This window comes from Mirounga angustirostris, unplaced genomic scaffold (genome assembly GCF_029215605.1).
Source record: "Mirounga angustirostris isolate CCGP_5_RB_7025 unplaced genomic scaffold, mMirAng1.0.hap1 SCAF_7, whole genome shotgun sequence".
Taxonomy (NCBI): domain Eukaryota; kingdom Metazoa; phylum Chordata; class Mammalia; order Carnivora; family Phocidae; genus Mirounga; species Mirounga angustirostris.
In genome coordinates, this window is record NW_026991715.1 from 9,135,499 (window position 1) to 9,156,288 (window position 20,790).

Consider the following 20,790-nt stretch of genomic DNA (forward strand, 5'->3'; position numbering starts at 1 on the left):
TTGCAGGGGCTGCATGGACCTCCCCTCCGCCCTTGGCTGCACCTCCTGACTCCCCCTGCCCACGCCCGGCCCACCGCCAATGGGCGGGGACCAGGAGCCTGGCTGCCCCCTCACCCTGGCCTGCTGTCTTCCCCAGCGAGCCCCTTCATTAGCTGGGCCCTCCCCTCCAGCTCACACACAGCCCTGCCCTCCCTGCGCTCTCCAGGCCCTTGTGTTTGCAGTGACAGCATTCATCCTGGTGGATCTTTGGTGCTTTGCTTCTCCGTTGGCTCACTGCCCGGCTCCGGCCTAGCGTGGGGGCTTCACCCTGGTCCCAGCGGGGCCCAGGGGCCCACGTGGAGCTCTCATAAGTAGGTACACCTGTGTGTGAGCATCCAGTCTCCTCCGGGACGCTCCCCAGCCCTTGAAGGCAGGAACGGCCTCCCCAGTGACAGGTTGAGGAGGGGGCTCATCCAGGGAGGTGAAGATCTGGGGGACCCATGAGGCCTCTCCTCTTGGGACCTATGCTGATCCCAGGGACTGCCCGGGAAACACAGGCCGTGCCCTGTCACCCGTCAGAGGCCAGAGCACACCACCCTGCAGAGGTGGCGCCAGGGGGGCCCATGGTGGAGGCAGAGGGGAGAGGTGGAGGGCTCTTGGACCACTTGCTGCAGGTGCAACAGCTCTGGGCCATCTGGCCCCCTGCTTCAGAAGGGCAGGTTGCCGTGACCAGCAGCCTAGGATCCTGCCTCTCCCCTCCCCCACAGCCTGCCCTGCACTTACCCAGGGAGAAGATCTCCCAGAGCAGCACCCCAAAGGACCATACGTCACTCTGCGTGGTGTACACCTTGTCAAAGATGCTCTCAGGGGCCATCCACTTCAGGGGCAGCCGGGCCTGGGGGAGGCAGAAGGAAGCACGTCTCCATGGAGGGAGGGAAGAGAGGGAGAAGGCCAAACACGTGGGCAGCCCCTTCTCTCACCCCCAGCCTGCCCAGAACTCTGGAGCCACACCCTAAGAAAGGCCTTGGGCCGTATCTGCCCCTTGTGTGTTCACAAGACTCTCACAGTTGGCCCCCACCCTGCAGGTGCCAGGTGTCTTCCTTGAAGGCTTCTGCCCTGCTGCTCTCCTGGGTTGTCTGGGCCCCTTTCTTCCCCTGTGTGCTCTTGGGGGGCACTTGGAAGCCCTCCTCCCCCAGACCCCAGGCCTAGCCTCTGGAGGAATCGGGACCCTGCACCCCCTCACCATCCCCACCTCAGCTTGGTCCCCACACTGGAAGCCGGGCATCACTTCTGACCGCTTGTCCTGGGGCTCATGATGTGCCTTCCCCATCATCTGTCTCTCTACCTCCTGGGGCCTCTACCTGGGAGCCCTGAGGGCATCTGGCCCCTCCTGACTGGCCGCCGCCTCCGGCCCAGCACACCCCCTCCTTCTTCCTCACAGCCTGCAGAGGGGGCTTCTGGAAGGTGCACCTGACTCTCCCATCCACCCGCCTCCACTCAGCCATGAGTTAGAGTGAAGGGCAAAGGCCTTCCTCAAGGTGGCTAGGCTGACAGGGTGGCCCACCACATCCTAGACCCATCCTGCCCATTGTCTCCCTCTCCAAGCCTCTTCCTTCCTCCTCCGGGGCACAAACCCCCAATTGGCTTTGAGTGTTCATTCAAGTGCCAGCCTGGCCACCTCTGAGCACCACCGATGAGATGCACACTGCCCCCAGCACCCACGTGCCCTTCTGTGACTGCACCATGCAGGGTCCACCTCTGATGCCCAGCCCCTGCAGGGCAGGCATGTGGGGTCAGTCAGCGTCTGCCCCATGGACAAAGGCAGGGGGCCAACACAAGCTCCAGATGAAGCACCAGGGTCCCTGCCCGTCGGCTCCTGTCTTTACTCCCTGGTGGGGCCACTAAGGTCCCTGTAAGTGTGGGCTCTGCAACCTTCCATGGAGATGGCTCTTGGATGGGAGATCCGTGCCCCCATCCCGCCCTCCCTCCATGGCCTGCACTCACACTGCCCTTGCGCACGTAGTCAGGGTCTTTGTAGATGTCGCGGGCCAGGCCGAAGTCACAGATCTTCACCACATCGCTTTCTGACAGCAAGATGTTCCGAGCGGCCAGGTCTCTGTGGATGCACTAGAAGGACGGGGAGGGGCGAGGGGGTGGTCAGCACCGGTCCCCAGGGCCCACCCATGCCTGAGCCTTGCTCTTTCATGGGGCGATTTCTATGCTCCCCCAGGACTCTCCATGGAGAGGGCTCATGGAACTATGGGGACAGAGAAGGCTGTGGGGTGGGACAGATTCCACATTCCCCTGTCACTGACTAGCTACAGATCTCAGGAAATCACTTCCACACCCTGGTCTCAGTTTTCTCCTCTGCAAAGTGGGAGAAACGCGCACTGACCACGGCATTGCTGTGTGGCGAGCTAGGACAGGGCCTGCCTTGGTATGCTGGTGGTCTGCACCCTCCTCCCCTCTGAGGGGCCTGCTGGGGCAGTCACCTTGCGGGAGGCCAGGAACTCCATCCCTCGGGCCACCTGGAAGCTGTAGCAGACAAGGTCCTCCATGGTCAGCGGGCTCAGCCACAGGTCCTGGGCTGCACAAAGGAGCAAGACAGGCTCAGCGGAGGGCGAGGGGGCCTCTTCCATGGCTCCCATCTTCTACCCTTCCCCAAAGGGACCATGTGTTCACCTCCTCCTGGTTGGGCCCCTGAGGCCCCTGGTGCTAGCTAACAAGCATGTGGGCCCCCTCGCCTGCCCCTCAGCACCCACTCTCCCTGCAACACCCACTAACCACTCCCAGAACCAGGAATCTTGTTGCGTCCTTAGACCTTTGCACCTGCTACTCCCACCCTTGTCTGGAAGGCAAAGGCCTAGATAGCCAGTGATGCCCAATCAAATGTCAACCGTCTCTGTGGAAACTGTCCCTGTGGTGTCCTCCCTCCCAAAGGAAGAGCCCATTACACAGTCTCCTAGGTAAGCCCCTCCAGGAGGGCCTGAGGCCAGCTTCTCCCACAGTCCCCTGATCATGAGGCATCCTCCTGCCAGCCAAACCTCTTCCGGCAAGGGGAAGCCAGGCTCTTACCTTCTTGGACTGGAGGGGCCCGCCCTGCGCCGCCCTTGCCCATCAAGAGGCGGGAGAGGAGAACCCTCTCGCTGCCTCCTGGCCTCCTGCGGTCAGCTTTGGCCCCTTCCACCATGGCGCGAAAGCGCCTTCGCTGCTCAGGGGACTTCTCCTGCGAAGGCATAGAGGGGGTCTGAGGGGGGCTCGGCCACCCACAGCAGACATTCCACTCCCCCTCCCCCTCCCCCCAGCCCACCTTGGCGTCCTGCGGGCTCCCAGCAGAGCTTGGGCCACTGGCAGGGCTCCCACTTACCGCATAGGGGCTGAAGGCCTCCCGCTTGGCACGCAAGAAGTTGGAGAGATTGCCATACTTGCAGAACTCCACGATCACCATGAGGGGGCCTAGGGCAGGGCAGGAGCCAGGCGCTTGGTGACGGAGGGCAGGCCCGAGCGCAGGCACCTCAACAACCCCTCCCCCCCGCCCTCCAGCACCGCCCCGGCCCGGCCCCTCCCATACAGGCCCAAGAGGCCCCACCCACTAGGGAGCCAGGGGCCGCGAGCTCCGTACCATTGGGCTTGGTGCACGCCCCCAGCAGGTTGACTACGTTGAGGTGGTTACCGATGTGGATTAGGATCTTGAGCTCAGACATCAAGGCGCGGTGCTCGCTAGCTGTGGCGCCCTCTGGAGGGGACATGGGGGCTTCGCGTGGTGCTGGGCCCGCCGCCCCCCAACCCCTGCGCGTCCCTCTTCCCGGCCACTGGCTTAGCTAAGGCGCAGCTAGAGCTCCTGCCCGTGGGGGCGTAGGGTCCCCAGCTCGTCCCGCTCGCCCCTTGGAGGCTGATGTTTCCGGTGGGACTGGGAAGAATTCCTCAGATCCGAGCCCAGGGCCTCCATGAAGAACCCTGGGGGAGACTCTGGCTCTGAACGTCAGTTTCCCCTCCCGAACCACAGACCCACCAGCCCACCCAGAGTCGCTGCCCCCGCCAGTCCCACCGCCGCCGCCTCCACCCGCTGACCGCACACCTTTCAGCATTTTCACAGCCACAGTGTCGCAGCTGCTGCCCTTGTGGATTCCAAAAGCCGAGGCTTCCACCACCTTCCCGAAGGCCCCATGGCCAAGGACTCTCCCTGTGGGGGGCAGGGAGCCGGGTCCAGGTGAGCTCTTCAAGGGCGAGGGTGAAGAGGGACGGGCAGCAGGGGCGACCTGCCTGGAGGGCCAGGAAGGAAGGCCCAGGACGGGGAGGAAACTCGGGAGCCCTCTCGGCCAAACAGGAAGAGCAAGGAGAGCAGGAGCGAGAGAGAGAGGGCGAGGAGAGGCGGACAGGAAGGCCTGCATCCTCTCCCAGCAGGTGTGATGGGCCCGCCCTGCTCAGAGCAGCGGGAAGTGACCCCGGGGGGCCTGAGAACTGGAACCCTGGCTCCTGTTCTTAGGATGCACGCCCAGATGGGCAGGTCAGGCCAGGTGGGGGCCAGGCATGACTTTCTGGCCTGAGAATGGAGGGATTTCAGCACTTGAGAGGGAAGCGGTCTATGCGGGCCGCAGGGTAGGGTGGGGGGCACTGGGGGACCGCCTCACCGAGGTGCAGCCGCTCCCGGGGGAATTCCCACTGGCTGGCATCATAAGACAGGTATTCACACTGCTCCTCCAGAGGCACCTCCCCAGGGTCCATGATGATGGACAGGTAGCCCGTCTTGATGTCTGCGTGGGCTGGCTGGGGTGGGGGTGGGGACAACTAATTGATTTGGCCATACCACGGTCTTGGGTGAACTTTTCCCCAGGACAGATGGGATCTCCTTTGGGGCTCTCAAGCAAGGAGGGGACAGACGGACTGACAACCTCTGGTTGTGCAAGAGCCCAGCATGGAGGGCTCAGCGAGGCTTCCCAGGAGGTGAGACTGCCAGGTGAGCCAGGGCGGTTGAGGACCTTATTCCTTATCTTACAGGCTGTGCAGGGCGAACAGAGACCCCACAAGGAGTGGTTGAGAGGCTCAGTTGGGGGAGGAGAGCTCACCCTCCTCATGTTACAGAAGATGAAGAGGAGGAGAATCCAGAAGAAGACAGCGATGACCCCGGTGCCGACAAGGATCACGATCTCCATGCTGCCTTTATCCTCAGAGCCTGAGTGGACAGAAAGGGGCTAGTCTTGTGTGTGCGTGTGTGTGTGTGTGTTAGGGGGAGGAGGGTGCGCCCTGCGAGCAGCTCCCCTTCTGGTGGGCACGACTTGAGGGAGGTGGCTCTGAGAAGGCGGCGAGTGCGGGGCAGGGGGTGGGGCAGGTGGGTGGCAGGGCGCGGCGGGGGGCGGACCTTCCACGGCCACACTGGCGGAGGAGTTGACGCAGCCCTTGGCGTTGCACGCACTGCACAGGTAGCGGCCCGCGTCCTCCTCACGCACGCGCTGTATGCTCAGCCTCTGGTTCGAGTCCGCCAGGTCGATTCCTGCAGGGGACGGCGGGTTGCTTTGAGTTCAGAGGGCTCTGGGGCCTCGGCCTGGCGAGCCTCTGCACCCCCGCCCTTGGCCCGCGTCCACCACCCTACCAGACTCTTCCTCCAGCAGCCTCTCATCTTTGTACCACAAGATGCTGGGCACGTGCGCCCCGGCCACCGGGCACCTCATCTCCAGGGAGTCGCTCACATTCACCAGGAGGTCGGTCAAGTTCTGCGTGAGCCGCGGGGCTTCCAGGGCTGGGGGGTGGGGGCGTGGAGAGGGAGCTAAGTGGAGTTGCAGAAAGCAGGAGGGCGTGCGGGGCAGGGGCCCTCCAGGGCTAGGAGCAGAGAGTGGGGACGGATGGCGCCAAGCTCTAGGAAGGATCCGGTTTGGGCGCACGGGTGGGGAGGGCTGTGGACCTCCACAGCGGGGGTGGGGGGAGGACCCTCCTGCAGGTTCAGGCTCCCCGAGTGGCAGCCCAGGCGCGTTCTGGGAGGGAAGAAAGGCTCCTTGCACAGCGCCGCCAGCCCTCCCCTGCAGCCCCGCCGGCCTCACCCTGCACTGACAGGTACTTCTTGTGACAGTGCTTGTCATGGCTGCGACGGTCCTGCACCTCGCATACATAGTCGCCTTCGTGCTCAGGCGCCACGCTGGGGATGGTCAGGCTGAGCGTGGCGTGGCGCGCCCCTGGCTCTGCCTCCTCCAGGTGGGCGGCCAGAGGCGTAGCGAACAGGTGCACGTTCTTGCAGTCGAGCAGCAGCGGGTTCCCGTGTGCGTCGTGCAGCGTGGACAGGTTGAGACGGTACCAACGCAGATGCTCGTAGGTGTAGTTGTCTGCCCGGCAGCTCAGGCGCACGTCCTGGCCCTCTAAGGGCTCCTCCGATGGCTCGGATTTTATGCTGAAGCCATCGGGGATGTCTGGGGAGGCAGGAGGAGGCTGCCTGACACCTCGCCCAGAGTTGGCTCACCTCCCTGCCTGCCGTGGTGCCCGCTCTCCCTTTGCTCTCCCTTTCCCAACTGCCTTTGGACTCACTCTGCTCTCAACCAGGACCATGCATCACGTGTATCTGGGCTGGGTACCCCACCAGGGAGCCCTCTTCACCCCTCTTCTCCCCACCGCTGACCAGTGGGACCAGCTCCCTGAAGTCAGCCCCACTGACTCCTCCTGCCTCACCTTCTAGCCCTCTCCTGGACAAGCCCCACCCGGGCTGCCGCCCCTACTGCTCCCAGGAGCCCAGACCATCGGTGCAGTCCATATCAGCACACTTGGTGCGGTCCTGTCCCATCCTCCTCGCTGCTGACCACCTTCCACCACTGTCCTCTCCTGGAAATAATCTCATTGTTTCACTAGTTTGTGGCAACGCCTTGCTCCTGATTTCCTCTTGTCCAGCTGGCCACACTCCTTGTGGGGCTCCTGGGCTCCTCTCCCGGCTCCCTCCTGCAGAGGGTTCTCTCTGGCCCCGTGTCTCCTCGGGGTGCCCTCATCTACACTCCTGGGCCCAGTGACTGTCCGTCAATGGGCTTCTTAGCTTTCCTGGGGTCACTAGCGCATCTGAACATCGGAGGAAGCTTCCTGTGGTCTCCCCAGGAAGAGTGTGCCTGTGAGCCAACTGCTGTGTTGGGAAGGGGGCTGGAGGGTGATGGAGCCACAAGGAGTGGACGGACCCCAGTGGGGAGGCACCTTCAGGGTTAGGGGCAGAGTGTGCCCCTCCATCCCAGCACACCAGCACCCCGGCCCATATGCTGATGACCTCCAAATCTATCCCTCCCGCCCAAACCCAGGGTCCCAGTGCCTCACAGCATCAGAACTCACTGGGCCCCACCTGGCCTCACTGGCCTCTCCCAGGCCTTCTCTCCAGCCTCCTGTGCCCACCTGGTTCCCGACCCACCCAGGTCACTCACTGGTCACGTAGAAGTAGATGAGCCGCTCATCCTGGCCCACTTTGTTGAAGACCATGCACTTGTACATGGCGGACACGTTGGCATTCTGGATCACCAGCTTGCTCACCGTCTGCGCAGAGCACGAGCACAGGGCTCCATTGCCTGCCCAAGTTCCTCCCACCCTGACCGTCCTCCCTTTCTGCGCCCAGCAGCGGGGTGGGGATAACTGAGGCCCCGAGCTGAAGAGGACCAAGGCTCAGAGACAGCACCAGGAAGGTTCTGGTGGGGCGCAGGAGGCAGAGCCCTGGCACGGCAGAGGTGGCCCCTCTGGGACAATCAAGGACATGGCTAGGAGCAGCTGCGGTTGAGGCTGAGGTCGGAGGGCAACGTGAGGCTGGGCTAGCGAGGCCTCTGGGTGTGGATGGGCTCGGGCTGTGGCCACGTGGGGCAGGGGACAGGCCCAGTCTAGCAATGGGCAGTGCGAGCCAGGGCTAGGATTTGGGGTGTGGAGCAAGGCTGATCACTGCATGAGATCCTTGTGATGGGCCACTTTCCCCCCAGGGCTGCTCACGGCCCCTCTCTCAGGGCCCTGGGTGGTGGCCTGGGAAGAGAATGGGTCCCAGGTCTCCTGAAGGACTCTGGCCTGGGGAGTAGGACACTTGGAGGCAGGGGGAGGGGAGAGGGCCGCTGTAGGCCCTGCCTACCATCCAAACAACCCCCCCACCCCATTCCAAGCTGGGCACTTCCTGGCCAGGCCTGGAACAGGAAGAGGCTCTGGAGGTGTGTAGGAAAACAGGAAGTGACTGTAGGAAGTGGGTGCCTTTGTTCAGTCCCCTCCCCCGCCTGGCCTCTTCTAGGCATTGCCCCCAGGCTGGGCCAGCAGCTCAGTTGTCTTCGGTGGGGACCTGGCTGGCCCCAGGCCTGGTCCTCCCAGCCCTGGGGCCTGTGGGTGGCTGGGGCCCAGGGCCTGGCCAGGCTGCCTTCAATCTAAGCTTCCCTGTCTGGGAAGCAGCTGGAGGTCCCCACACCCCTCAGCCCACCATCCACAGGCAGGAAGGGGAGCTGAGGCCCAGAGACACTGCAGAGCGACTCTGCAGGCCTGGTAGAGGTGGAGAAGGCCAGAAGAGGGCCCCTCCCCCTCTCCCTTCTCCTTTCCCATCAGTGGCACCAGCTGGTGCGTGTACCTTATTCTTCCCTTCCACGAACTCGGTCCAAGTGTCCAGGCTCTCAATGGGGTTCACGGCATCCTGCGTGGTCACCTCTCTCCAGTCGCGGCACTGTGGCATGTGGTCTCTCTGCTGCCGCCGGCTGCTGGGAACAGCCTGTCCTGTGAGGGCTGCTGGACACAGCCTTCCCTGGTAGGCTCGGGGCTGCTGCCCGTCAAGCAGCTCACACCTGTGGCCCCACGGTCCCCCTCTGGCCTGCAGCGCCCACCATCCCTTACTCGAGATGTGCCCCTTCCTGCAAAGTCCACCTAGATCTCCCAGGGTCGGGGGGCAGCAGAGCCACCACTCCTGTTCCAGGAAACCCTCTCTCTCCTCCTTCCAGAGCTGCAGCCCCTTCCTGGGCTGAGTGTGACCCCAGCACCTTTGGTCTCTTGTTGGGACATGGGTCTCGGGTCCCAAGGGAGGCTCTTGTCTGCCTCCAGCAGAGCAGAGCAGGACCCCAGGGTTCTGTCAGGTGGTCCAGAGCATAAAGGTAGAGCATCAGAGGGAGGCAAATTTGGAAGTGCCTGGTGGTGTAGAAGAATCTCTTACAAGCCTTGGAGGCAGCAGGCCACCCCTACAGAACCTCCTCCTCTGACCATGCTGGGGTTATGGCCCGCCTCCGGGTGCAGCCGCTCTGTCTCCTCCTGGGGTTCCCAGCATCCATCCTTGCCCAGCCTGTGACCCTCTACCCTGCCCACAAGGATCTCTAGCTGAACGGCAAATGTGGCCCCCCACTCCTGCCCATTCAGCGCCCTTCACGGCTCCCTAGTGCCCTCCAGACCACTGGCCACCTTGGCACCCTCTCCCATCTCTTGCTTGTCCAAGCTGTCCCTGCTCGGAGCATACTCCCGGGCCTCTCTGTCCTGTTGGCACCCAGCTCAGCACAGAGGAGCACGGCCCAGGTGGGTTCTGCTGCTTACAGCCGTGACCTTGGGAGAGGCAGGTCTCTCCTCCAACCCTCGGTTGCCTCCTCTATAAGGGGTCATCATGAACAGGGCTCAGGAAAAGCTAACTGGGCATGGTTGGTGTGTTGCGGAACTCAGTACAAGGCTCATAAAACTAGCTCAGGTCCGCCCACTTGGAGCCCAGGTCCCGTGTCCTCTTGGATGATGCAATTATGGGTCCTGGGGGGCTTTATTTTCAAGGGGGGTTGGTGGGGGCTGCACCATCCCCAGTGTCTGGCCCAGCCCGACTCATGCGAGAGAGGGTCTGGGCCTTGTTCAGGCGAGGTGAGGTCAGGGATTGGCTCTCGTTGAATTGTGGCGGGGTTCGAGCTTAGAGCAGGGCCCTGGGGAGGGGCGCAGGCAGGGAGTGGGGGTCACGCCAAGGTTGGGGATGGGGCCGGGAAGCGGGGAAGGAACAGGCTGGAGTCACACTCACAGGCTGCGCTGGGCGAAGGCCTTGCAGGGCGTCCACGGCCGCCAGTGCCACTGGACGCTGAGAGGAGGCGGCACTCCATAAGCCGTGCAGGTGAGGGCCTGGCGGCTGTGGCGGGAGTAGGTGCTGGGGGAGGAGGCCTCCTTCTCGTGGATGTGGGGGGGCACTGGGGGCGGAGGCGGACGGCTGGTCAGCAGGCCCCGTCAGCACACCCCCCACCCTCCCCCCAGCCAGCCCCCCGGTGCCCCCTCCCCCATCCCGCCCCTGTACCGTTTACCACCAGCTCCAGGCTGATGTTGCGCTGTAGGCCGGCCGCGGAGTTCCAGAGGGCGAGGGTGTAGATCCCTGCACTGGCCTCTGTCACCTCCTTGAGCACCAGGGCGTGCGGACTCTGGCGCCCGGACACTGACTTTCTGTCCTTGTACCTGGCAGGAAGGGAGTTCAGGGGACTGTGTGGACCCCACTCTTGCCCCATCCTGGCCCTCTTCCCCTGCCGCACCTAGGCCCCAACAACGGCAGTAGAGGGCAGAAGAGACTGGCGCCAGAGTCCTGATGGGCCCGGCTCGAGCAAGAGCCACCTCTTGCACTGGACCAGGCGGGGGTTCGGGCTGGGGCAGCTGACTGCCGACCGGAGGGCTATGGGGATGGTCTGCAGGGTCTGCCCTGGTCTCACGGCCCCTGCAGGCTCGGGACCAGCTACAGCGCCCTGTACGCCCTGCCTCTCAGAGTGGTGTGTGCTGGGAAGGATTGTAGGTGTGGTCCCCTAGAAGCACAGCCTTAACCCTTGGGGGGCCCTGCCTCACTTTCTGACCCCAGCTCTGCCCTTTCTGGAGCTTTTCAGATACAGGACCTTCTTGCTGTCCTCACACTCCCACCTGGAGCCTGGGCACTCGCTGTCCCCACCTTGCTTGGATGCTCAGTCCTCTAGACACCTGCGTGGCTCCCTCTCTCCCATACACAAATACCCACTCATTAGAGCAACCGCCCTAGGAACCAGCTCCTGCCCTCTGCCCTGCTTCTACCTGCCTGCTCATGAGCACCCTGCTTTTCACACGTGAGTCTCTTGGCCATCCGTCACCCCCATGGAGCAGTGCAGAGACTGTCCCCCTGTCCCCGTACTAGGGGAGAGCAGTACATGCAGTCCTCAGTGCATATTCATATGCAAACAAATGCACATGCAAATAAACGGATGCCTTCCACCCCAAGGGGTGGCACCTGCCCAGGCCTGAGCTGGGAGTGCTACAAGGCAGCCACTCTGCAAGCCGGGCTCTACCTGGAAATGGTCTTTCCCCTGGTATTCAGCCAGCGGTGTAAGGGAGGGACCTGACTCAGCCGGGGTCCCACGGCAGGACAGGGCGGAGTAAACCCGAGGCTGTGTCGTCTGCCAGGCTCTGATGCAAACTCCTGAGTCCACCACCTGCAGCATCAGTGATCCTACACAAACCCCTTCACGGCCCTGAGCCCCCAGGGTCCCCAGTCTAAACACTGGGGAAACAAAATGGACTTTCTTGCAGGGGTCTTGAGGTTTAACTGAGTTACAGCATTTAGTGTGTGCACCGGGCTGGACACAAAGGGTGCTTTAGGAGCGGAGGACCAGCCTGTCTATCTGTCGGCTAGATCTCCATCCACTCATTTATAATCATCACATGACAGCCTAGAAGAGTCCCCTGTGGGGCTGTGGTGGTTACTAGTGCCCCGGGGCTGGTGTCTCAGTGGACAGTGGGCCCAGTGAGCACTTCTTGGAGGCAGATGTTGGCCAAATAAGCGGAGAAAAGCCAGATGCAGTGGGAATGGTGAGAGGCAGCCAGCTGCCTGAGCATCAGGCCTGGGCCAGACCCTGGAGGCAGCAGAGCTGGGCTCCCCTCGCAGAACAGCCTGAGTCCCACTGGGCTTGGAGGGCAGGGGACAGAGCCCCAGTGGTCTCCAGGAGGCCGACGTGTGAGGGAGGCTCCAGGCTGCCTCCTGCCCTCCCTAATGCTCGTCCTGTCCAGGTGCCCCCAATGGACCCCAAAGCCTGTGGCTTCAGAGGTAGGGTTATACCAGGTCCAGGCCCAGGGCCTCCTGAGGTCCCCCCAGGAGAAGCCTGCTGCCAGCCTACAGCCAGCACAGTGAGATCCCAGCTGAGAATGTCTGGGGCCTCCGCTCACTCAGCCCCAGGCTTTCCGAAAAGGTCATCCTGTCTGGAGGGAGCTCTCCCAGGCTGCGAAGGGCAGGGCTCCTCCAGCCAGCTGGGAAAGGATGACCAGCTGGGAAAGGATGACGCAGAGCCCTCCCAGGGGGCTCAGAGCTCAGGTAGGAACGCCCTGTCCCCTCCCCCACCTCTCTGTTTCCTCGTCTGCACCATGGGGGTCAGGCTAGAGTGTGACCTCCCAGCGTTGGGCCATGCGGAAGGCTCAGATGACCCAAGGGTGTGTGTGGGCGTACAATGCCAACCTGAGCTCTTAGCTTTTGGGGAACACCTAGCAAGGGTGGACCCCCCTCAGTGACCCTTGATACACCCATAGGGAAGGTCTTACTCTCAGGTCACAGGCCAGAGCTGGGGCTCTGGAGCCTGTGGGCTTTCTGGAAACTTGCTTTCTGCCACACAGCTCAGGCCTGCCCCAGAGCCTGGCTCTACAGCAGTCTGTGGAACCCCTGTGGCATCTCTGAATTTCTGGATAAGAGGGCCTGGGGTGGGGGTGGCAACCTGTTCAGAGGGAGGCCTGAGAAACCCAAAGCCATTGCTGCTGGGCAGGCCAGAGCTCCAGGACCTCGTCCTGCTGGCGGGGCCCTCGGAGATACCAAGCAGGTGCAGGGATCGGTTAGATGAAGCCCAGCAGGGTGCCCAGCACACCCACACACGACAGCCCACTGGCAGGTGCAAGCTTGCGCAGTTTTGTAGCAAGATAACTTTCCCTCTGGCTTAAATATTGTATTAGGTGCGCGTTCCTTAGAGTGTCTTCAGAGGAGAGGTTCCGCCCTGTGGTCTGTTCTCGTGCTGGGCCTAGGGGGTAGCGGGGGGCAGGGGCCAGGGCTGGTACCATTGGAACTCCGGCGGGGGGTACGCCGCTAGCTTCACGGGCAGCTTCACCAGCTCGTCTCCTGCCGTGGCCTCCAGAACAGGACCCTTGAGCCACTCGACGCTGATGAAGGGCTTTTCTGCCAGATGGGAGGCATCCGTGTAAAGCCAGGGCCTGGAGTCACTGACCCACCACTGCCCAGGGACGCCCAGCCATGGTCCGGCACCCCCAGCAGCCAGACGCCTGCAGACTGGGGCTCGCCCTGCCCTCCGGGGGTCCACTCATTGCCCTCTCTTCCCTCTGGCTAGACTCCACACTGCTCAGGTGCACCCTGACCTCTGACCCCCGCCCACACTGCACATGGACCCTTGTTCCCCAGGCCTGATGACTGACGCCCGGCCCAGCCCCAGGCCGTACCGTGCACAATGACCTCGGTGCTCTCCCGGAACCGCTGGATGCCGTTGTTGGCCTCGCACACATATGGGCCCAGGTCGTGCTGGCTGACGTTGTGGATGGTCAGGATGCTGGAGAGCTCTGTGTGAGTCTGCTGGGAGCGCCGCTCTGGCACCCACTTACCCCGCTCTGCCTACCCACACCCAGGGGAAGCCCAGGGTCAGAGCAGGTGGGCTCTGGCAGAACTGAGCACCAAGGGCACATACCCCAGCCCAGCCGTGGCTCTGGAAGCCTTGCACCCAGACCCAGAATTTTCCTTGGGGCAGCCCCTTTCATCAGACAGGGGCTCCTGGGGCAGGACTGGGTCCACACCTATTCAGAGGCCAATGTGCACCAGGCCGGGTGGGCGTGGGCAGTGATGGGGACTCCTGGGGACTGTGTGGGCATAGGGCAGGTGGAGGCAGTGACGGGGACTCCGGGGGATGGTTCCAGTATGGCCCTGCTGGGGCCGTCGCCTTCACCTGCTTCCCCGGATAGTCCCAGTCGAAGGTGACACCCGAGTTGAACTCGGCCCACACGGTGCAGTTCAGGACCAGCTTCTCCCCGACCAGCAGCTCCAGCGACTTCTTGGGGAATAGCTGGATGTCATAGAGCTCGTTGCCTGGTGACACATGCACAGTGACCCCCACGCCCCTCAAACAGGATGGCACACACAGCACAGGGCACGGGGTGCCCACTGGGCCCGGCTATGGCCCCTGCAGCCCCGTCCCTGGGATTTGGGGGATGCCCCATCCTCCTTCTGCACCAGACAGTGCGTACCTGTAATGTGCACGAGGAAGGGGTTGGATAGGAAGTCCTGGCCACCCCAGGTGGTCTCACACTGTAGGTACAGGGCCTCGCGCAACAGGGGCGTGGGCACACGCATGCCCCGGCGGTCGTCCCACACCACCTCCTGCCCGTCAGGCCGCAGGGCTGAGTTTTGCTGCGGGGACATGGTGGCTGTCAGTGCCCTCTCTCCTGACCAGACCAGGGACTGCCTCTCCCCGGGACGGGACAGGAGGGGGCCGGATCCCGGGGCGGGGGTCGGGGAGGAGGAGGGCCGTACCGATCGCAGCGTGACGTTGAGGCCCGGGATGGACACCAGGCAGGGCACCCACATAGCATCCTTCCTGTTGACCAGGAGCGTGTCTGGCTTGTTGATGAATGGCTGCTCCACGTCTGAGGGGAGGGGGCAGGTTGTGGGAGGGGAAGGCGGGGCTTCGACTCAGGTGAGGGGCAGTGGGGCAGCCCCCCCGCCCAGGCCCGCAGGCTGGGCCCCGGGGCTGCAGGTGCCAGATGCCCTCCAGGATCCAGGCCCTGCTTGTGCCTCCTGGGCAGCTGCAGGGCCAGGCGGCCTGCCCCCTCACCTCTCACGAACACGTAGGTGCTGGCGGCCGTGGTGCCCTCGATGCGGGCTTTGATGTACTTGTAGGAACAGCGGTAGCTACCCGTGTCGTTGGCGCGGGCCTCACGCACCAGCAGCACCTTGCAGTAGGGCCTGGTGTCCGTGCCCTCGCAGTCTTGCACAACCCCTGTGTCCTCGCCGTCCTTCTCCCCTGTGGCCGGCGCCTCCTGAGCCCCTGGCCAGGACCACTCAAGGGGGTGCTGCCCCCTGGCAGAGGACACGAGAGCACAAGAGGGGCCCCAGCTGCAGCCCCGGGTCACAAGCCTTGCCCGTAGCTTGTCTCACCCAGAGGTCAGAACAGCCCAATTTGGGGGCACACGCCATGGACCCAGTCTGGGGCAGGGTGCTCCCTGAGGCCCCTCGGGGCCTTTGCCTGGCTCCAAGGCCTACGTGGGGTAGGCTGGCCTGCAGAGAAGCCTGCTGATCATCCCCGGGCTGCAGGGACCATAATGGGTCTGAGCTCTGTGTGGTGGGCCTAGAGCCAGTGGAGGGTGGCTGGGGGTAGGTGTAGGGGACCTGGGGTCCATGCAGGGTAACATGGAAGGTGGGCAGGGACTGGCCTGGAGTCAGCGTGGAGTGACCCAGGAGTAGGGGTGGGCACAAGGTGTCTGCAGGGCCAGGGATGGTCCGTGCCTCCAGGCACCCACACCCAGGTGACCAGGGAGCCCCACTAAGCCTTGAGGCCCCTCTGCCCTCTACCTCTACCATCTCCTGGTTGGTAGGGATTCTCCATGGGTTCTCCTCTACCATCTCCTGCCTTGGCTTTCTCTGGTCCCCTTGGCCTGGGGAGACCCAGGCCCCTGTCCCCCCGGGCTGAGGACTGAGTACCTGCAGGAGATGGACAAGCTGTCCCTGGAGTCAATGACGTGTGTCTCCTCCGTGATGTTTAGGGTTGGGGGGGTCATGGAGTAGCCACTCGCCAGGCCTGGGGTGGAAGACAGGGTTAGTATGGCGCTGGGTCGTGAGATCACATGGTGACATGGTGACGTCAGTCGGGTCCTGATGGACCTTCCCTGCCCATAATACCATACTCTTCCCTAGGGCAGGGGCTGCCCGAGCTCTTGGCCCTGGGCCATACCTGCAAGGCCCCAAGACAATCAGTAATCTCTACCTCAGGTGCCCCTGGCCCTGGTCCCTGGCAGCAGACTGGTCCCAGCTCCCAGTGAACCCTGACCTAACCGAACCCCAATCTTTGGCCGCACATAGGCTCAGCTGCCAGCATGAAGCCGACGGGGGAGACTGCAGGCCTCATCCTACACTGGGGGAGACCTGGAGTGTGTGAGCCTCACATGTCTGTTGGAAGGCCCCTCCATCCTGCACTGTAGATGCACTGCGGCTGCTTGTAGGGGGGGCGTCTCGCACTGCGCGGCCCCTCCCCAAATGCCCAGAACCAAGGGCCCTGGCTTTCCCACCAAATTCTGCCCATGAGCTCACCCTCTCCCGGGTCCCGTGGCGTTTTCCTCATATGTCCTTGGCTCCATCGGCTTTTGTCCACCCTCGCAGCCCCCTCTGGCTGCCCTAGCTTCCCTCCAGTCCCGGGGCCTTCTTCCTTCATCCTTCCCCCAGGGCTTGACCCCAGACACACAAATAACCCTGCTTTGCTTGCTTGAAAGCCCTCCTGCCGCCCTTGCAGCTTCCAGCCTACCGTCCTCCTTCCAGCAGGATAGCGTGTGCCTGGGTGTGTGCATGTCGATAGGTGTGGGTCCTTGTGTGTGTGTGTGTGTGTGTGTGTTTGTGGGCGTGGACCCACATGTTTGTGGGGCTGGTGTGTAAGTGGTGTGTGTGGCTTTGTGTGCGGATGTGTATGCATGTATCTTTGACAGGTCAGTATGTGCGTGCCCATGGGCGTGTGTGCGTATGTGTGTGTGCACGCGCGTGTGTGTGCGTGTGTGTGAGATCCCGGTGGGGGTGGGAGCAGGCCTTGGGGGAGGCCTGGACCTGGAACTCTGGCAGATGCATCCTGCCAGGACCATCCTGAGACAACAGGAAGAGAGGACTGTGTGGCTGGAGGCCCAGGGCTGTGTCCTGTCCCTCCCCCTGTGTCCCTGTCCTCCTGGGGGGCACAGCCCACTATCGGCCCCAGCCCGCAGCCCTCTCCGGTCCCACAGATCCCTCCCCCATCCTCCCCAGTCCTCTGATGCCCATTGTCCTGCCCTGGCAGCTAATTGTGGGACGTGGATCCCAGGGCCTCCCACTGTACTTGGCTTTATACCACCCTGACCCTGACCTGCCCTAGGAAACAGTACCAGGATGGCACGTTCTGTACACCAAAATCTCATTTCTCGGCATCCTATGGACAAGGCAGCCACTAGCCAGGGCCTGGCCTGTCCCTCCCTTCCATGCTGCCTGCTGGCCAAAACTTTCTAGGCACCACAGCACTGTAGGTCAGAGGCAGAAGGTCCTCACTGAGCACCTAGTCCCATTGCACAGACAGGGAAATGGAGGCCCTCCTGCTGGACAGCAGCACCCATCTCAGAAGGCAACTCCTCGCCTGGCCGCTGTGACCACTGCAAAATCCCTCCTTAGCCTGAACCCAGAGCACCCCCTCCTGCCACCAGCTCCATCTTCCCCAGGGTGAGTGTTAGCCCTCCATGCACACCAGCCTCCACTGCACACCCCAAGGCTGCTGGGAAGGGGGTGCCCTGCAAAGGGGAGGCTCCCCTCGGGTAGTTGGAAGCTAGGAAGAAATCCCGGAGGGCACCTCTGAGTTGGGTGTTGAAGGAGAAATAGGATTTTCCAGGAAGTGGAAAGTGAATAAAGCCACAGCAAGCAGACAACTGGCCTCTGACAACAGAAGAGGAAGGACAGCGGGCTTGGGTTTGGACCTGCAGGGGATGAAATAACTGCCTTCCCAGTGGACCAGTCAGGGGTTAGGCCTGAGGCCAGTGTGTGGCCACCAGAGGAGAGGCACGGCTGCCAGCACCCATCTGCCCCAGGCTGAGGCCTGCAGCTTTGCCCTAGGACCCCCGGGGAGGCCGAGGGTCCCCTTCTCTGGGGTATACATCCTGGGTACATCCCTGGCACCCCTGGCACCCCTGGCTATGGAGCTGTGGCACATGTCAGCACAGCTTCCTTGCGCAGCTCCCTTTTGCTTCCAAGATGAAGTAGGGGCACGCCGGGACTCTGCCCACTGCCCTTCTCCCCACTTCATCTCCTGACACATCTCTGAGAGACACATAGCTCTCACCATTGTCCCAAAGGGCCAGGCTTTTCATATCATTTGTTTTTAAAGATTTTATTTATTTGAGAGAGACAGGAAGAGAGAGAACACGAGCAGTGGGGAAGGGGCAGAGGGAGAGGGAGAAGCAGGCTTCCCGCTGAGCAGGGAGCCCGATGCGGGGCTCAATCCCAGGACCCTGGGATCATGACCTGAGCTGAAGGCAGATGCTTAACTGACTGATTCACCCAGGCACCCCCAGGCTTTTCATATCTTGAAGTCTTTGCCTTCACCTATCTTTTTGCCCTGGACATTTGTACTTCCTTTCTTCCTGCGGAGCCCCCCCTTCAGGGCCTGGTTCACATGTCCCGTCCCTGTGGTGGGGCAATCAACGTTACTCAGGCAGCTTCGGCCTCCTGGGCCCCTGTTGTTAGAACACTTCTCAAACTGAATTGTGGTTTTCTGGTCACATCTGAAAAGAGGCTGTATTTTCTTCACCTTCCTAAGTTCAGTACAGAGGAGATGCACACCGAAGGTGTAGGGGATGAATTCAGTAATGGTAGGATGGGGGATGGATGATCAGATGAATAAATGGGTGGGTAGGTGGGAGGGTGGATGGGTGGATGGATAGTTGGATGGATTGATGGTGGGTAGATGGAGTGTGGATGGAATGATGCATGAGTGATGGGTGGGTGGTGGGTGGATGGGTGGGTGGATTGTGGGAGGATGGGTGGATGGGTGGGTTGGTTAATGGAGCGTGGATGGGTGAATGGGAGTGAACAGGTGGATGGGTGGGTGGATTGTGGGAGAATGGGTGGATGAGGGTGAATGGTTGGATTTTGGGTGGATGGGTGGATGGGAGTGGATGGGTGGATGGGGTGGATGGGTGGGTGATTGTGGGAGGATGGGTGGATGGGTGGGTTGGTGAACAGAGGGCGGATGGGTGGATGGAGGTGGATGGGTAGATGGGGGGGTGGATGGTTGGATTGTGGGTGGATGGGTGGATGGGAGTGGATAGGTGATGGGGGTGGATGGGTGGAAGGGTGGATGCTGGAGTGGGTTGATGGATGGCGAATGGGGCCTGTAGGATCTTCCTCCCTAGAGGCCACCATACCACCAAAGGAAGCATCCGCATCACTGTACTAAACAGATAGACCATCTGTTGTCCTTGCCAACACTTTTATCCATCTGTGCAAGTCTCTCCTTTTTTGCTCCAGTGGCCCTGTCTTCACTCACATCCACCAGGCCCTGTATGATCAGCAGACTGTGCTGTAGACCTCACTGTCCTCCTCCATCCCTTCTGCCTTAACTGAAACCTGGCTTTCTGAAGCACCACTGCCCCTTGAGGTAGTAGTGCTCTCCATGGCACATGCCTGGCAGCGGAGAGCTTCCTGTGGTCATCTCCCTTCTCTGATGGTACCACCTGCTCCCTGCTAAAGCTGTCATTAGCTGTTGTCCTGGTTACTTCCCCTCATTCTTTGCTCCTGGCTCTCCAGCTCCCGCCACCCCAACTCAGGCCATTCCCCATGGTTTCAACATCCACAGAGATGACTCACCAGTGTCCTGGCCCTTGTGGTCCTCATCTCCACTGTCCTCCCTCCTCCTCTCAGCCACTCACTTCCTGGGCACACCCTGTACCTGGTCCTTACCAGAAGCTACGCCATCACCGAGTTCCTGCCTTCCTGTGCTGCTCTCCCCATCCCCTCTGCCTCTTGCTAGGTGCCCTTGTCCGACAGCCTCTAAGTTCTTAAGCCTCATCAAAACTTCCAGTCCAGGGACCCCTCCCCATAGATACCTCTTCCTGGCCTCACCCATGTGGCCCTTGGCCCATGATTCGGATTGTTTCCTTGCCTCTCACCTTCCAGCCCAACACTGCAGCACCACCATGGCCCCCACTGGCTCAGCGTGCAGTGCAAAGCCAGAGCTCTTTCCCTTTCTTGTCTTGTAGGCAGACCCTAATGGGCCCTTGGACTGAAGTTTTCAGGGTGTTCCCTCCTCCCTCACTGTCAGCATTAATGAAGTAAAGCCATTAGATGGAGATCATCTTCCTACATCCAAACTCCTCACTCCCTGCCTGGGCCTTGGAAACCTTCTGACGCTTCCCCCTCCCAAGTCCAAACCCTCCATCTTCCATCCTATAAACAACCCTACCCCTCCCAAATTCCTTGATCCTCTATTCCCTTCCAGCCCTGCTCCCTTTCCTATTTCCCTCCACAGCAAAAACTCTGCTTGCTGTCCCCTCCTCCCACATTTGCTCATCCTCCCTCTGGGGTGCAGATGCCACCCCTGTTTTATGGAGCCATTGGTCAAGGCATTCCCATGACCCCCATGCTGCAGTACCAGTGGGCACTCCTCCTCTGCCACCTTTTGTGAGCTCACTGTCTCCTTGTCTTCCTCTTTCCCCTCTGCCCAGCACCACATGTATCTCCCCTAAGTGTCCAGATACCTCCAGAGTCTCTACCTCCTGTCCTTCTCTCAACTCCAGCCTGAATTATCCAGTTGCCATAGCACTTGGCCATCCTACAGACACCCCGGCTCCCATATTTCTGATGCTAAACTCCAGACTCACACTCTCTTCACCCCGCCCAAGGCTTCTCCTTGATAGCTCCCATCTCCTGTATGGGACCAGCTATGGATGCGCTTCTCCTCACCCTGTCTAACCACCCACCACCAAAGCATCCCAGAGCCAGCCCCTGCTCTCCCAATGGGGCCTGCCCAACTGCACTCAGCCCCAAAGTGGGGGCTCCTGGGCCTACTCTTACCCTCCTTCAGTCCTGCACATAGTTGTTAGTGACAGTTAAGAAACAGAAATGGGCCATATCATGCTTGTGCTTCAATCCCATCAGTGACTTCCCACTGCATTTTCAGGAAA

General features: G+C 61.8%; 1 protein-coding gene across 5 annotated transcripts in view; it reads right to left on the bottom strand.

Annotated features, from left to right (window-relative positions):
• The window catches only part of FLT4 (fms related receptor tyrosine kinase 4), a 41,879-nt gene that overhangs the window by 10,485 nt on the left and 10,604 nt on the right, over nt 1–20,790 (bottom strand). For 4 of the 5 annotated variants that reach the window (XR_006793489.3, XM_045890689.3, XM_045890704.3 and 1 more), the window contains exons 2-24: nt 15,590–15,686; nt 14,724–14,968; nt 14,423–14,535; nt 14,137–14,299; nt 13,839–13,978; nt 13,342–13,510; nt 12,946–13,063; nt 10,196–10,350; nt 9,929–10,091; nt 8,525–8,651; nt 7,362–7,470; nt 6,015–6,377; nt 5,570–5,716; nt 5,339–5,470; nt 5,046–5,152; nt 4,611–4,746; nt 4,058–4,162; nt 3,602–3,715; nt 3,347–3,435; nt 3,055–3,205; nt 2,472–2,566; nt 1,984–2,106; nt 763–874 (exon numbers count right to left, since the gene is read on the bottom strand). Coding sequence is in view for 4 of the 5 variants with exons in the window: in XM_045890689.3 (XP_045746645.1) it covers nt 763–874; nt 1,984–2,106; nt 2,472–2,566; nt 3,055–3,205; nt 3,347–3,435; nt 3,602–3,715; nt 4,058–4,162; nt 4,611–4,746; nt 5,046–5,152; nt 5,339–5,470; nt 5,570–5,716; nt 6,015–6,377; nt 7,362–7,470; nt 8,525–8,651; nt 9,929–10,091; nt 10,196–10,350; nt 12,946–13,063; nt 13,342–13,510; nt 13,839–13,978; nt 14,137–14,299; nt 14,423–14,535; nt 14,724–14,968; nt 15,590–15,686 (3,273 nt within the window). In the remaining variant the exon portion in view is untranslated. The remainder of the gene's footprint in view (nt 1–762; nt 875–1,983; nt 2,107–2,471; nt 2,567–3,054; nt 3,206–3,346; nt 3,436–3,601; nt 3,716–4,057; nt 4,163–4,610; nt 4,747–5,045; nt 5,153–5,338; nt 5,471–5,569; nt 5,717–6,014; nt 6,378–7,361; nt 7,471–8,524; nt 8,652–9,928; nt 10,092–10,195; nt 10,351–12,945; nt 13,064–13,341; nt 13,511–13,838; nt 13,979–14,136; nt 14,300–14,422; nt 14,536–14,723; nt 14,969–15,589; nt 15,687–20,790) is intronic. The other variant, XM_045890698.3, reaches the window with a different exon arrangement.